Source organism: Penaeus chinensis, chromosome 16, assembly GCF_019202785.1.
Source record: "Penaeus chinensis breed Huanghai No. 1 chromosome 16, ASM1920278v2, whole genome shotgun sequence".
In the NCBI taxonomy this organism is placed as follows: Eukaryota; Metazoa; Arthropoda; class Malacostraca; order Decapoda; family Penaeidae; genus Penaeus; species Penaeus chinensis.
Window position 1 is genome coordinate 20553485 of NC_061834.1, and position 15136 is coordinate 20568620.

At 40.6% G+C, this 15136-nt stretch overlaps 1 protein-coding gene across 3 annotated transcripts in view; it reads left to right on the top strand.

Moving 5' to 3' along the window:
- Positions 1-6028: 6028 nt before the first annotated feature.
- LOC125033577 (TATA-binding protein-associated factor 2N-like) overlaps positions 6029-15136 on the top strand; it is a 9412-nt gene continuing 304 nt past the window's right edge. Inside the window, exons 1-6 of one of the 3 annotated variants that reach the window (XM_047625207.1) lie at positions 6029-6180; positions 10959-11167; positions 11663-11742; positions 13346-13443; positions 13811-13988; positions 14455-15136. The exon at positions 14455-15136 is cut by the window's right edge and continues 304 nt beyond it. In XM_047625207.1, the coding sequence (XP_047481163.1) occupies positions 6096-6180; positions 10959-11167; positions 11663-11742; positions 13346-13443; positions 13811-13857 (519 nt within the window). In that variant the 5' untranslated portion in view covers positions 6029-6095 and the 3' untranslated portion in view covers positions 13858-13988; positions 14455-15136. Of the gene's footprint in view, positions 6181-9265; positions 9497-10958; positions 11168-11662; positions 11743-13345; positions 13444-13810; positions 13989-14454 lie in introns of those variants that run through there. The other 2 variants (XM_047625208.1, XM_047625206.1) reach the window with 2 other exon arrangements.

The window sequence follows — 15136 nt, forward strand, 5'->3', positions numbered from 1 at the left end:
TGAGCAATAATGTATCTGTATTGTTCCGATACAGTTGCTCAACAACTGAGCAGCATTCCAAATTTATTGTTCCACTGTTTGGCAACTTTTGCGAGACAATAGCAAAACACGAAAACTTTTTATCAGCGATTATTATGATACACTCGAAAAGCACTGGCACCAATCTGTGTCTGAATTGATTCGCCACTGTTGCTGTACGCATTGACCTCCTACAAATTGGAAATGGAACTGTGCCTTTTCTGTTGTCCAAATTGTTGAACCTGGGAAAAAATACTACCTGCTTATAGTAACAAAATAAGCAAAGATCTTTGGAGGAAACAAAATCACATATAGCTACAATGCCACACATTGCTTATTGCTGTCAGAAAAAAAGCTTTTCACACTCACATAACTTAGGGCCATCAGAAGCCTAGTATTTGCAGTTTCACTATACACAGTATGTAATGTCAAGAAGTAGATAAGTTATAATTAATATGCTGTCTAATTAATTTGCTGTCTGTTTATTCTGCTTGTGACCATATGATTTTCTAAGCTATGTTCTTAAAGTTCGAGGACATACTGAGCAGTTAAAGTACTTAAAGAGATGTAAATATTGTGGCAGAATAAGCTGATAGCACATTAATTCAGAACTGATTGCTTCGTGACATTACATACCCATTATTTTTAAAATACAAAATATGAAGGCCTCTGACGGTGTTAAGCTATGTGAGGCAATACAAATACGTGAAAGGCATTTTTTAAAATTATTGTTATTGTTATCATTCTGCCAGCACTTAGCTATATAGGTTAATACGTCTGCCTAATAGGTTACTAAATTTGTCTATTTCATCAGGCTTTTCCCTCTTTCCTGCTAGTGCAGCGCCTCAATAATTATAGTGACTGCTCTGCAGCATACATGCGATTTCACAAACTCCTGGCACGTGTATTTTCCTATATTTAATCATAATATTTACAGCAACCCAACAACTGAGCACAAGTGTTGCTCAATAAAGTATCTTGGTCTGGACGTGGGTATGAAATCATGTCTCGCAGCAGTTGCGAAACATTTTTGATTTGTTGAGAAACTGTTTCAGATATAGTGTTTTCTGTGGTTGCAGCTGCGACCAGGAATTGTATTGTTCTTACTAAATCCTAGTCCAAATGAGGCACCAGTTGGCAGCAGTGACAAGGGAGATTGAGGCCTATTGGCCTAAGATGAGAACGCTTGAAGATGCCTCGGCTTTCTTGATGTCAATGTAGGAGGAAGCGTCGGTCGAATGCAACGCTACACCATGGGATGCACGGGAACAAAGTCCACATGCTGGTCTCACTAGCATGTATTTGAAGGGCCGGGGGCTCCCCTTCCCCTCCTCTCTCTTATTCACCCCTACCAAGCTCAGCAAGAGGCTAGCCGAATGTGACGGTAAAATCCCATGGAATGTGTTACAGGCCTAATCTGAGGCTGCAGCTAGGAGGCAAAGCTAGGACGATGAAGAAAAGGCATAACAGCTTATCATCATTCTAAAGGGTATGGCTGTGGAAGTGTTGGAGCACTTAACTGCTGCCTAAATGCAATCGTATGATTGCAAAGCGAGGGCCCTGTAGCGCCGATTTGACCGTTGCGGGACGAACTCCTTTCGAACCTGGCACAGGATATTGAGGTGATGGTACAGGGGCATATCTAATGGCCACAGAAGAGACACACTGACCAACAAACAGCTTCAGGTCCAAATGAAGCAGGCGGGGCCGCACCACGTGCAGGAAGCGGTGACACATTCGGCCGAACTTGAGGCTCTCTTTCTCACCGCCATCGCCACCCCTACGACTAGCAGGGGAGAGATAACTAGTAGCCCCCGCCTGAAGACCCAGGCTGGGAGACACCCTCCCTCCAGAAGAAAAGCAACAACAGGTCTCACTCGTTGGAGAATTATCGGCTTATCGAATTACCATGTCGCCCCAGCAAGCATAAGGTGTCGGCAGGTTGCGGCGCGCACTGTCATGAGAATGGTTGGCCAGATCAACGTACACCCTGTGAAGCTGGTAGTAGACAATGGATCAGCTGACGTTGTCAGGGAAAATATGATCGCAACCCGGCCAGAAGTTATGTGGCGTTCCTGGTGACTATATGCCAATGAGTGGCCCTGTGTGGGTGAGCCTGAGTGTGGGCAAAGTGATGGTATGCCTTCTGAAATAGAGGACCCTTACTTGCTTGACTACCTGACATGTGTGGAGGCGTGTTTAGATCTCCGGAGGAGGATGACCGTGAGAGGCCGTGAGGTGCTTCTGATCCTAGGAGAACATGCCCTAGTGACGCGGATAGAAGCTAAGAGGAAACAGGACGCCGCGAACAGGCAACACACTTATGAAAAGTCTATGTGCACAGTCATCAGACTCGTACACTCCACCACCACCATAATTACCCCTTCATCCTCTGTTAATACGAGGCACCCTGAAGGCACAAGGAGAGGAAGCCAAGATAGTTGTTCAACAGGAAGAAGTACCTAGCCACATGGGGGACCTGATGTAGCGGAACATCAAGCACTTGACTTGTGAGCAGGCGAGGAGAGTGCGGCAAGTACTTAATCGGTATGCAGACGTGTTTTGCCAGGGAGATGTGGACTTAAGATGCAACTCGATGCAGAAAATGGTGGTGGCTGGCATTACAGAGCATTCAGACAGTCATTGGTGCTCTACAGTGGTGCTATTGACAACAAACGGCTTTGAGTGGATTATTGAGCTCTGAACGAAACCACCGTCACCAGTGCCTACCCTTAGACAATATGCTGGGGTTCAATGGCTCTCCATGTTATACCTGGGTGACAAAGGATAAAGAGAATGCTTTCTCTTTCAGCCAGAGGCTGTGGCACTTTATTGTCATTCCTTTCAGTCTGTGCAACTCCCCTGAATGCTTTGAACACCTAATGGAATGTGTACTGGAGGGGTTGCAGTGGAAAGCGGACTACGTATATCAGGATGACGCGTGTTGGTGTTTGGGAAAACCTTTGGGTAGGAGTTGGAGCGCCTGGCGGATTTGCATTGCCTCAAAGCTGCCAACCTTAACCTCAGCCCTAAGAGATGCACCCTTTTCCACACAAAAATATCGTTCCTAGACACGCGGTGGACAGACAAGGTGTACGGACGGACCCACTGATAGTGTCGGGAGTGGAGGGCTGGTCAGTGCTAAGGACTGTGGCGGAGCTGAGAAACTTCCTGGGGATGTAGACATATTATAGCAGATTTGTGTAAGGCTTTGCCACCATGGCCACACCGTTGCATCAACCAGCAAGCCTTTGCAGCCCTGAAGCGAGCTTAGGTAGAAGTACCGGTGTTTCTATACCCGGATCCTAGCCTCTCCTACACCCTGGACATAGACGCCAGTCAGGAAGGCGTCGGCGCGGTTTTGTCACAGATCAAGGACGGCCAGGATATGCGGTAGCCTCCTACAGCTTCCAAGTTTTCCAAGCCTTTGCAAAAAGACTGTCACTCACAAGGAGCTGTCAGCCATAATGAAAGAACTCGACCACTTCCGACACTACCTATACAGGGCGCAGTTTACCATCCGTAAATACCAAACTGTTTTGGTTAAAGACCTTGAAAAGGTTGGAAAGCCAACTGACAAGATGGCATTGGAAGTTGGAGCAGTACAACTACCAGGTGGTGCATCGGGCTGGCCGTGTTCACGGCAACACTGATAGCCTCGAGGCAGCCACCATCCTTGTGAACTTGACTGTGTTCATTGCTCTCGTCGCGAGCCTGAGATTACCTGTTGGAGGTTGGTGGTTAGTGAGAGTGTAGCCAAGGCTGACGAGAGATGGAGGGAGGACTAAAGAAAGGACCAGAATCTAGCACCATTCATTGACTGGAAGTAGGCAAGGACAGCTGTAGTGGGTGACCATAACCTTAGAAAGCCAAGTCACCAAGTGCCTTGTGGATCAGTGGGATGCATTGCACAGTGGTTAGTAATGGCACCACTGTCAGGAGAGGTGCAAGACCAGTCAGGTGGTGCACGGCAAAGAAGGGGCCCACATAGAAGATTCGTGCATCCCTCCAGCTGTACCAGGCCGGGACATCCATGGAATGCATACCTGCAGACATTGCTCGTCCCTTCCACTGCACTGACAGGAGAAACAAATATATCTGGTGTGGCCATGGATTTTCAAAGGGGGCAGAGGCTTATACCCTTCTCAACCACGAAGCAGAGACAGTCTCAAAATTCCTGGTGATCCGAGTCTTTAGCCGCTTTGGGATCCCAGAGGACCAGAGCTGAGAGTTTGAGTCTCTGGTCACGAAACAACGGCATGGTGTTTCAGTGCCACACTCGTCACCCAACTAGCCAAGTTTTGCGAAGAAGACCAGCAAGACTGGGATGATGATATACCGGGCGGGTGAACAAGTCCATGGGGTTTACGCCATCGCATCTAATGTTCGGCCACGAGAGTTGCCTTCCAGTAGACCTCGCAACAGGAAAGCCACGGGATGAAGGACTGCCCGCGTGAGAACCCTATAGCGTCACCTGGAGGAGACCAGGCAAGTCAGCACCTCAAGATGGCGGGGCGTGCGATGTGGCGGCGGTATAACGAACGGGCCAGGGACGCAGTGTACTGCCCCAGGGACCAGGCGTGGCTTCACAGCCCACGCCGGAGGCCTTAGAAGTCGCCGAAGCTCCAGAGTTCCGGGGAGGGCCCGTCATCTACTGCATCGCACTTGTGGGATCCAACTAGAGAACCAAAGTGGTCCGCGTGGACAGACTATGAAGGCCCTCTGGGGAGGATGCGTTCATATGTGGCCCTCGGGCTGACGACCATGGCAATGATAGTGACATCGTGGGAGCGAATGACGGAAGGGTTGTGACAATGATACTGGTGTGGGAGGTGCGGTGAACGGTGATACTAATGCTGAGCATAGTAGTGTTAAGATGGCCGGGCAATCTAAGAGACTGTGGATAAGTGATTCTTCAGTTTGAATATCACAATGCTGACATTCTCTGTGTATCCTTTCTTTTATTTCCCAGTTGCAGTGATACCCAAGTCGGAGTCTGTGAAAAACTAAAGCTGTCTATTCATTGCACCAATGAAGAACGGTGGGTCATAGTTGGTGACAGACTTGTACCATCTTGCTGATCGTGATCCTGCATATGTTAATGTTCAGTATTGTTCGGTATCGGATATTTCAAAAGATCCCTTCCTGATATTTTTTGTGACATAGTCTAACCTGAGAGCACTCTATACAGCTGCACCGCCGAATTCATTGCCTAAGATGTTTACACGGCTGGGTATCCACTGTAGAGTAATATTTTTTTATCCCCAGTTTGTTGTACCTGAAGAAGGGTTGTTACCAAGTTCAGGTTGTCTGTTGGACAACTTTTCTTGAGAACTTGCAAAGTAGATGAGTCTGTGTAGATATATATGGAGTGGTGTAATGTTTTGATGACTTAACCTAATGCTATTTTAATGGCATAAAGCTCAGTTTGCAAGGCTGAGATGCCTTGTGATAGCTGGTGCTCAAGAGTTGATGTGGGGGTAATTCATCAGTGAAGATAAGGAGGCCGTGTCTAAAGTTGAGCTGTTCAGCATCTTCATTGATTGGTTTATTTGTATTGGTAAAGATCATACTGATACGGTCGATGCTAACAGTTTGCAAGATAACTCTCATGAGCAGTCTTTAGTAATAAGGTTCTTGGCAGCATTTCTGCTTATGATATTATGAGTAAGCTCCTTCAGTGATAGAAATGCGCAGTAGATACACACGTGTGTATATATATGCCGATGTAGGATAAAAAATACTGTCGCTAATTCGAAAACTCTTTTTTTATGTCATTAGTTCCAAAACCTACATCCTTCACAGAGTTGCAGGTCTAAAACAGAGAAAAGGAGATGGTGGAAAAGAGAGAGCATCACGAACAGAAAATCAAAACCGACGCACATGTGACGTCATGTACACTACCTCTCCAATAGTATTTCTCGCTGAGCCACTATAGTACTAAAACTTTGAAAAAACATACATACATATCTATATAACAACAAATGCTAACTGTGGCAAATCAATTGCAACAACATGGACAGCGGAACAAAAAATCGACTTCCTTTTGCGTCAACCTCGAACGCGCACGTGACGTCATGTACACAAACACGCCGTTATTATTGGTGATCTTCTTCCTCGTATCACCGGGTCTTTCAACTTCTCACGAGGACGAACGCCACGGTAACTATACACACACTTACCATAGTGACCTAGAGGAAATGGTGAAGTATGTTGGACTGTGTGTATGGCTTGATTGGAAAGTGAATGAGTGATATGAAGTTGGACGAGAAGTCGGCTGGTTCTCTGTCTCATTAGGCGGTTGGAATTTATGTTCATTTTGATATTGTTTTATATACATTTTTTGCCGTTGCTGAAGCTGATTTCAAGTTAGTTTTTCACCATGTATTTTGTTCATATTTTACCCCCCAATATCCCAGGTACCTTTCATATCCTCCCCTGCTATCATGGCCAAGATTATTGATAATATATTTGGATAGTTGAGAGAGAGCAATCCATTGACACCAAAGTTGTCGTGATCGGTTCACTTTAGTCATCATTCCCGCTGTCACCAAACCCTTGTTACGACGGGAATCAAAGGCGCCAGTTAAGCTTTGGGAATGGAATCCTATTCAAACCGATCTGCGGCTGAAATGAATAAAGATATATGATACTATTACCATATTTGTTTATTCATTTCACTCATATAAGGTCTGAAAATAATGATGGTACTGTTTACAAAAACCTTCCTAACACAGGGGTTTAGTGTCCAGACCCCCATCCAATGGCAGTATTTCCCTATTGGGGGCTCTACCACCTGACTCCCACCTGATCACCATGGGCTTATTCTTGGGGAGGCATTAGCCACAAACTTTATTTCTGATGTTATTTTCTGCCTATGCAGATTATTTCATTTCTTAGTGAGTTTAGTTTTTCCCTCTGTTTATGCGAACAGAGTGTACAATATACCAGAATATTAAGTATTGCATGGGGGGGGGGGGGGTGAATAATACTCAACAAACTGTAAACAATATCCAATTGGATTAATGATAAGTCTATATTGAACAAATATTATAGAGTGTTTTAAATTTCTATAACATATTTCTGGTATTCACAAATGATATATATATAAATTTATTTATATGTTGCTATTGTGGTTGTACTACCAATAGTTGCAGTACAGTTTTATGGAAAAAGAGTGAGTATTGGTGATACTGATGTGATCACAACACATACATGTTTTGAAGAAAGCATTTGCTCTTGAACCTTTTGGATAAGAGGTAAATCTATTATTACTGTATATAAATATACAGTATTAAGATATATAAAGATCAATGATAACCAGGGGCATCTTTTTTTTTTTTTTTTTTGGGGGGGGGCAGTTGCTGCCAGTCAATACTGCCTTGTATGTGTCTGTAATCAAATTCATTTAGCTCTATAAGTCGGGTTGGGGGTGGGGAGGAGGGCAAGACAGACCTAGAGGGTTTATTGAAAGTTTTTATGGGCCTATGCACCAACTTGAAATCTTTTAGTAAAATTTATGGGTATAAAACCACCAAATGCCCCAAGCCTAAAAGCTCTGCATCTGGACCCCTGTGAATTATTGTATTGCTCAGTAGTCCAACCTTGCAATTGTTATTCCTTGTTTCAGGTATTCAGAGTTTAATATGTGGGGATCTCTTGTTGTTTTCCATCACAAATATTGTAAGTGAAAGTATTTGTTGTTGTTTATGAAGTGTCCATATCCCTAAGTCTCTGTTACTACAGCTACTCCTGGGAATCCATAAAAATTGCTGTATGAAGCATAGACTTTGCTAACCCGAGGCTTTTGCCCCAAGACCACCACCCTGTTGCTGCATTTCCCCATTGGGAAATACGGCAACAGGGAAATACACCACCCAGTCACATTAGACTTACTCTCCATGCACCATTTGTTGTGATCCATTTTCATTATTCATGATGGATAGTCTTTACAGTATGGAGACTTTAAACTAGGGCAAATTAAAGATGACTTTTTATAGAGGACAAAAAGTTGCAGTCTTCGGTACAAGAAATAATCTGCAGGCACAAATGATAATGCCACAAATAAAGGAAAAAGATTATTGAAACCCCTGCTCACAGCTGAAGTCAACTCAGTGCTTGCAAGTTTCAACTCTACCTTGTTGTAATTACTTGAAGATAAGACCATGTTTGCCTGTGGGGTGTTGGCGGGTGGAACCCCTGTCAACCCTACCCTCTGGCGGTATCAGGGAGTGTAATTTTCCCCTTTCTTGATAATAGTTTCATTTGATTTTCTTGTAAATGTATACCATAATTTGATATGTTACTTTCCTATTATCAATTTGCAAGGGAAATAGAATAGATGTAAAGTAATGTATTTATTTTGCCCCCTGGTCCCATTTGGTATTTATATAATATGCTGTAGCCGTATAATCCCTAGTCAGGGGCTTATCCCTCTGGACCTCCATGGCCATTAAACTATATGTTCTAAACCTACATCTTACTGAACTGGACCCCTGTGGTATTTATACATTTATATATCATTTTTAAATATTTTGTATCATTCAGTTTTCTCTAATACACCACACACCACTAGTCAAGGCAGGCAGGAATAGGATCCTGACCATGGAAATCGTGATCTTCCTATAGCCAGCACTCTTCCAGCCATGTTCCACCCTCATTTATCAATGGAAATAATGTAAGAGTCCACTGAGTCTAATCTTCCTCTAGACCTTTGTATACTTGTGTTGGGTCATTCTTGTCACCCTGGCCTTATGCCAAAATTTTCATGATGGTACATTCCTTTCACCTGGCCCTCAGCCATATTTTTCCATGACCTCTCCTGTTACCTGGCTCTCATCCAAATTTTTTCTTGACATGACATGTCACGTCATCCAGATCCACCACTTCACTGCCATCACAAGCATTAGGCTTACTTGCGGGGGCCACTCTAACAAGTGTGAGGCTTGTAGGCTGGTGAAAACAATCACTTGTATGCAGTGACAAGACTCCATGCCTTCCTGTTGCAATGATATTTTCTCTTTTCTGCATAAGCATTTTTAGTTTTTTTGTCATTTTTCAATGTCTATATTTGTCATTTGATTTGCTTTATCCAGATGGTGATAGATTGTTTTTTCTTAGACAAACTCCATATCATCTCTCTAAGTAGTACATAATGCAGTACAATAATGATACAAAAATAACATTTTGTTATTTGTGTCTTTTTAATTTGTGTGTAATATTCAATTTTCTGTAATACAACCTGCAGAGCCAGTTATAGCAGCTAGAAATAGGATCCTGAACGTGGAAATAATATCCTTTCTGTGCACTCGTGACAAATCGTTCCCATCACCTGGTCTTCGTCTGAAATGGTCACATCAGCAAGTTTGTGGCAACCTGGCCTATAGCCAAATTTTCCAATGACAGCATGTTCACATCACCTACCCCTCAAGCCAAATTTTTTCTCGATGTGACGATCAAGTCATCTGGATCGTAGGGGGTAATATATTATAGGCATGAAAATCACTCCCCACAGATTATTTGTATGCACTCCATGCTTAACCACATGCTGCCAGGGAAAATGCTGTAGTCATTTAAAAAAAGTTTGTGAAATGTGTCTGCACATAGATGGCTCTGCTAGTGCTAAGCCACAAAGGAGTCAATTAGTAGACCTTGCGACCTTACCTAATTCTACCTTTCCTTGAATTGGGGGGGAAAACATTTTTTACTCATGCTATGAATATTGATGATGTTATTTTTATTATAGACATTTTAATTTCTATAATTTTATATACATTAGTAACGGCAAAATAAGATGTAGAAGTGTTAAACATTTTCATAAATCGAGGAAAAGGGTAGACAGGCAAGACAGGCAGTACTTGTAATTGGTTCATTGGTGAGTTAGTACAAGTGTAGCCATCTATGTGTAAAAACAATGAATAAACTAAACCCACAATGGGCATGGCATGTACATACATGCCATGCCTATTGGCATTGGGTTAATTGATAAGTGGATTAACCCTCCAACTGCACAATTATGATTTCTAGACTGGTCCTGGGTGTGCAGTAAATGGCAAAAAACAAAACAAAAAAACATTCTATACTTGGATCCTAGCTGGTATTCAAACTGTTTTTTTTTTTTTTTTTTTTTTTTTTTTTTTTCTTTTCTTTCTTTCTTTCTTTTTCTTCCCCCTTTAAATAGTAGTTTAGAGTTAAATTTTTTTTTTTTTTTTTAAAGTTTGCAATATCCAAGTAGTAGCAGTATTCTTATTGTATGAACCTTTATGAAAAATAGATAAAATAAAGACAAAGTAGAGTTAGTAGAACACATCAGCAAAGTCTAACAAATGTGTAAAATAAAACTGGTACAACAGTTTGCTATATTAAACTGCTGTCGGGTTCTAACTATCAGATAATCAAAGATATTCCAAACTGTTTACCAGCATGTAGTAATATATAGCTTAGAGCAACCAGCCTAAAAATTAGATCTCTTGAAGTCTTTCTTTTCCTTAGGTTTTAAATTTTGCACATATACAAACAATATTATTTATTGGGTTTTAGTTAAGCATCACTTCCCAACATCTACAACAGGTTCCTAGATTAATTCTCATTGAATGGTACCAGTGCGTGAGTTTATTGAGAGAATAAATAATATCAAGTTCACAGAAGCTCTAGTATTGTCAATATTTCTTTGTTATACATAATTAATTGAATATACATATGATTGTGTTTTGTTGTGTGGATGCTGGTTCTTTATTGTTTGTTGATAGTATTATATAATTCTTTTGTTTTATGCCTTCTCATGTCTAAAAATACTATGAATAGTATAAATCCAAGAAAAGTTATATTGCTTTTGTTCTGTGTGAATCTGCTTTATTTAAGACCTTCAGTAGTGATAAATGTGTTTTTCCTTATCAGTTGATACCATAGAGAACTCTAGCACAAGTTGTTTCCCTCAACAGATCATATCCTTTGTCGTAACTGTGGGGCAGAATTAACCGAAAATACGAAGGAAAATTTTGTCAATGTCACTAGCCCTCATTCGGAGTCCAGTCACTGGTTGTCTGTCCTTGGCCATTCTCATTTGATGGTTCAGACTCTGCGAAACCCAGCTGATATAGCTTTTGACCTTGTCACTGTGAAAAGAACTGGATGTTCAGGCGTTGGAGAGGTGAGTGCTGCATTTTTGGGGAAAGAATACAAAAAAAAGATTATAAAAGGGGGGGGTACTTGTGCCTATACTCAGACATATAAGCACATGTAAATACAGGAGACTGATTACTTACCAACAAGTAGAGTTGCAGATGAATTCCTAACTGCATAGAATTTTGATCTGACAAGTTTATTGAGACAAAAGCTTACATCTCAAAAGGATGAGGTAACGTAGGTTATCCTGACCTCTATCTTAACAAGTCCCTATGTGGACTTAATGCACAAACCCCAACTCAAACACTCGCAGATTTCTGTGTTGCCCTTTCTCAGCCATTGAAGCTTCCAGTCTCAAATCTCTCCTAATCCTTCTTTCCTCCATAATTTATCTACATAGCAATTTGATTTTGTATACATTTGTGTGTGTGTGGTGGTGTGTGATGTGCAGAATTTATAGTTCATAAAACCTCTTCAGTTTTATAATAAATTAACTCATTAGCTTCTTTTCTCCTTCCAGTGGTATAGTGACCATTCTTGGTTTCCTGGCTATTCGTGGAAGATCTGCGTCTGTCCTCGCTGCAAGGCACATCTTGGCTGGTGTGTTTTCTGTACTATATTTTTATCTTTATCAGTAAAACTTGATTGGCAAGCTAGGATAGAGGACCAGCTGAACTGATACAAGAAGTATAGTTTATTGCTTGTTGTAATAACTTAAGATTATTTGTATATTCCTTCATCTCCTGAACAAGAGTTCATTGTGACAAATATTTGGATGAGTATGAAAAAATACACAATATAGTCAATGTAATTCACATTATATTATTATTGGAATTCCAAACACTAGGAAAATTACAAAACACTTATTTATATTGAAATATCAACCAAGAGTGGAAGAATCATGTGATATCTGTGACCTACTGGTAATATTCTGCAAAATATGCTATCCAAGGTTGTAATATTATCATTTCCATAGCAAATTAGCAATCGATCACAAAAGTTACAGAACCTCTCATCTGATATATACAGGGGCTCTCCAGTATTCATCATTAAAGTCTTGGTAACAAAGACAATGAAATAATACAAAAGAAACTTTCCAAAAATCAAGGAAAAGGGTAAACAGGTGAGATAGGTAGGACAAATAACTTACTCCTTGGTGACTATACACTTGTAGAGCTATCTGTGTGTAAATACAATAAATAAACTTGTATTACAGTGGGCATGGCATGTATTCTTGCCATCTATGCAGATTGGGTTAAGATTTAAAAAGCAACTGAAAGTGCACTAGTAGGGCAGCACCAGCCTGTTTCAGCAGCTGGAAAGTAGGCATGTATTGTACATGTTTGCTGTAGGCCTTGTTAGCAGCTTGCTCAGACTTTCAGATTTTGGTACAGGTTTAAATATTCTGGACTTTATTTTCTTATTTTATTTTTACATAATTTCACATTGTAGATTTTTAATTTTCGTTTCTTATTAGTTTCTTATGTGTTTGCAGATGTGTACAAATATTCAGAACCCTAATGACAAAAGAGTGAAATTCAGTTAATGACATGTCCACAAAGTGTCAGTAATAAAACAATGAAACAATTTTTTTTTTTTTTTTTTTTTTTTCTTTTTTTTTTTTTTCTTTTAATATATCGCAGGATATCACATAGAAATACTTCAGTTGATTCTCTTACACTGTGAAATTACTTGTTTTCATTCATACCTTGTACAGAGCTTAACAGGTGTGTAACACTTCACCTCACATTTTAGCAGTGGTGAAGATATGCTGTAGATGGCAGTCCATATCATAGACATAATCCAAAAAAAGGTCCCTTAACTAGGAATATAGCAGATATATTAATACTCAGTAAAGAGGTCTAAGAGTTATGAAAAGCAATATGCAAGTTGCATTCAGTCTAGGTTCTTTTCTGATATGATAGTTTTTTTGTTTTTTTTCTCTCTCTTTGGCTTTTGTTTATAAACATGTTTATTTAATTTGAAAACAGAGATTATATGATAATTGTTTTATGATTTTTTATTAGAGGAGTAAGATAAGTTGACTATGTCAGTGCCTGAGAATGCTATAGTGTTTGATTTGAAATATTAAATAATTTTATATTCTCTCTCGTTTCTGTTGTCTGAGCACATAAAACAAATTTTGATTATCAGTAGTTTAAAGAATTTTGTTATTGCTTTTTTATCTCTTCTTGGTTTTCAGGATCTTTGAACCAATAGAAAATACCAAGCCCAGCCAGTACATAGCTTCAAGCAAGGGATTCTATGGACTTATTTTAGAAAAATTAATAAGTGAAGACTGTAAGTAAAAACATTTTTTCCTTTGTTAGTATTAGTCAGAAATGTATGAAGATTTTCACGAAACAATAAAACATAATTTGTTACCAACATATTTTAGCTTTTGTGTGTCTGTTTTTAATCATATTTTAAGACAAAGAAAAGTTCACTTCACAGAGTGTTATGAACTTTTAAAATTACTCTTTCTTCACACAACATTGATTTCAACAGTCTTACTTTGTATGTGTCTGTTTGTTTTGCATAGATATTAATTTAAGAACAACTAAGAAAATTTTTCATTTTTGACACTGAATTTTAGAAGGATGAGGATAACCTTGTAGATGTTTCATGGCAAATATTATTATTACTAACATGGCTGATTTTATAACAGTTTCAGACTCCTTGCTCATTGGACTTCCCAAACGACAAAGATATTAACTATGGCTGAGGAGAGGCAGGATGTATGTGTTGGTGAGGTAAACATGGTGGAACTAGACACAGAGTTTTTGAAAAAACTGGAGGAACAAGCCAAAGATCGCTACACAGAAAATGATGAGAATTTCTTGGAGGTTAGTGATCCTACGTTTGATAGTCCCTTCTTTTCTTATGCCTATGCAAATTTGATATTCCTCTAGACCCTTTTGTATTACGGTGGTCAAGGAGGGAGAAGCTGGTCAGTGACACTGACTGAATCACTATTAAAAGATTATTCATCTTGTGCAGCTTATGGAGATGTGAGGTACATTTTGCAAATTGTAGACATCAAAACCTCTTTAGTTGAAACCCCTTTTCTTTTTTTACATACTAGTAGCTTATGTCACTACATCAGCTGAGCCTGGGTCCTTCTTTGATAGTAATCAAAGAGCCCCTTTTTTTTGTGTGTGTGTGTCTCCTGTAACTTTTCTAGATGTGCCAAAACTATGAGTATGTATAGGGCTATTACTATTGATATTAGAAAATATAGTAATACCAGTTTTCACATACCTAGAAAGATGCATATATTACTTTTGATTGACAGTTCTTCCTCTTTTTCAGTATTGCAGCAAACCACCACCAAAACCTCCAATTCTTCCTGCTGAAAGATTTGAAAGGAATAGGCGGGGTGGATTTAGGGGACGCTCTGATAACCACCATGGCAGACAGGCAGGGTATAATCGTAACAGGTACAATAGAAGGGACTTTGGAGAGGACCGGAGGAGAAACTGGGGGGGTGAGAGGAGGGATTTTGGAGGAGAAAGGAGGGACTACAGTGGTGACAGGAGGGACTTTGGAGGGGATAGGAGGGACTTTGGAGGGGATAGGAGGGATTTTGGAGGGGATAGGAGGGATTTTGGAGAGGACAGGAGGGAATTTGGAGGAGAGAGGAGAGAATTTGGAGGAGAGAGGAGAGACTTCAGAGGTGATCGAAGGGACTTTGGAGGGGAAAGGAGGGACTTTGGAGGGGAAAGGAGGGACTATAGGGGTGAAAGAAGGGAATATGGAGGTGAGAGGAGGGACTACGGAGGGGAGAGGAAAGACTTCGAAGGTGACCGAAGAAACGACCGAAGGGACTTTGGTGGAGGAAGAGACCAAGAGTACAGAGATGATAGGAGAGGCGAGAAGAGGCCGCACTCCGGGTATTCTGAGGACCACAGGGGCAGTGGAGAAGGCTATTACTAGAAGATTTCATGATCTTTCATATCTTGTAATGATAAGGCTCTGTTATAAAAGTGTCTTT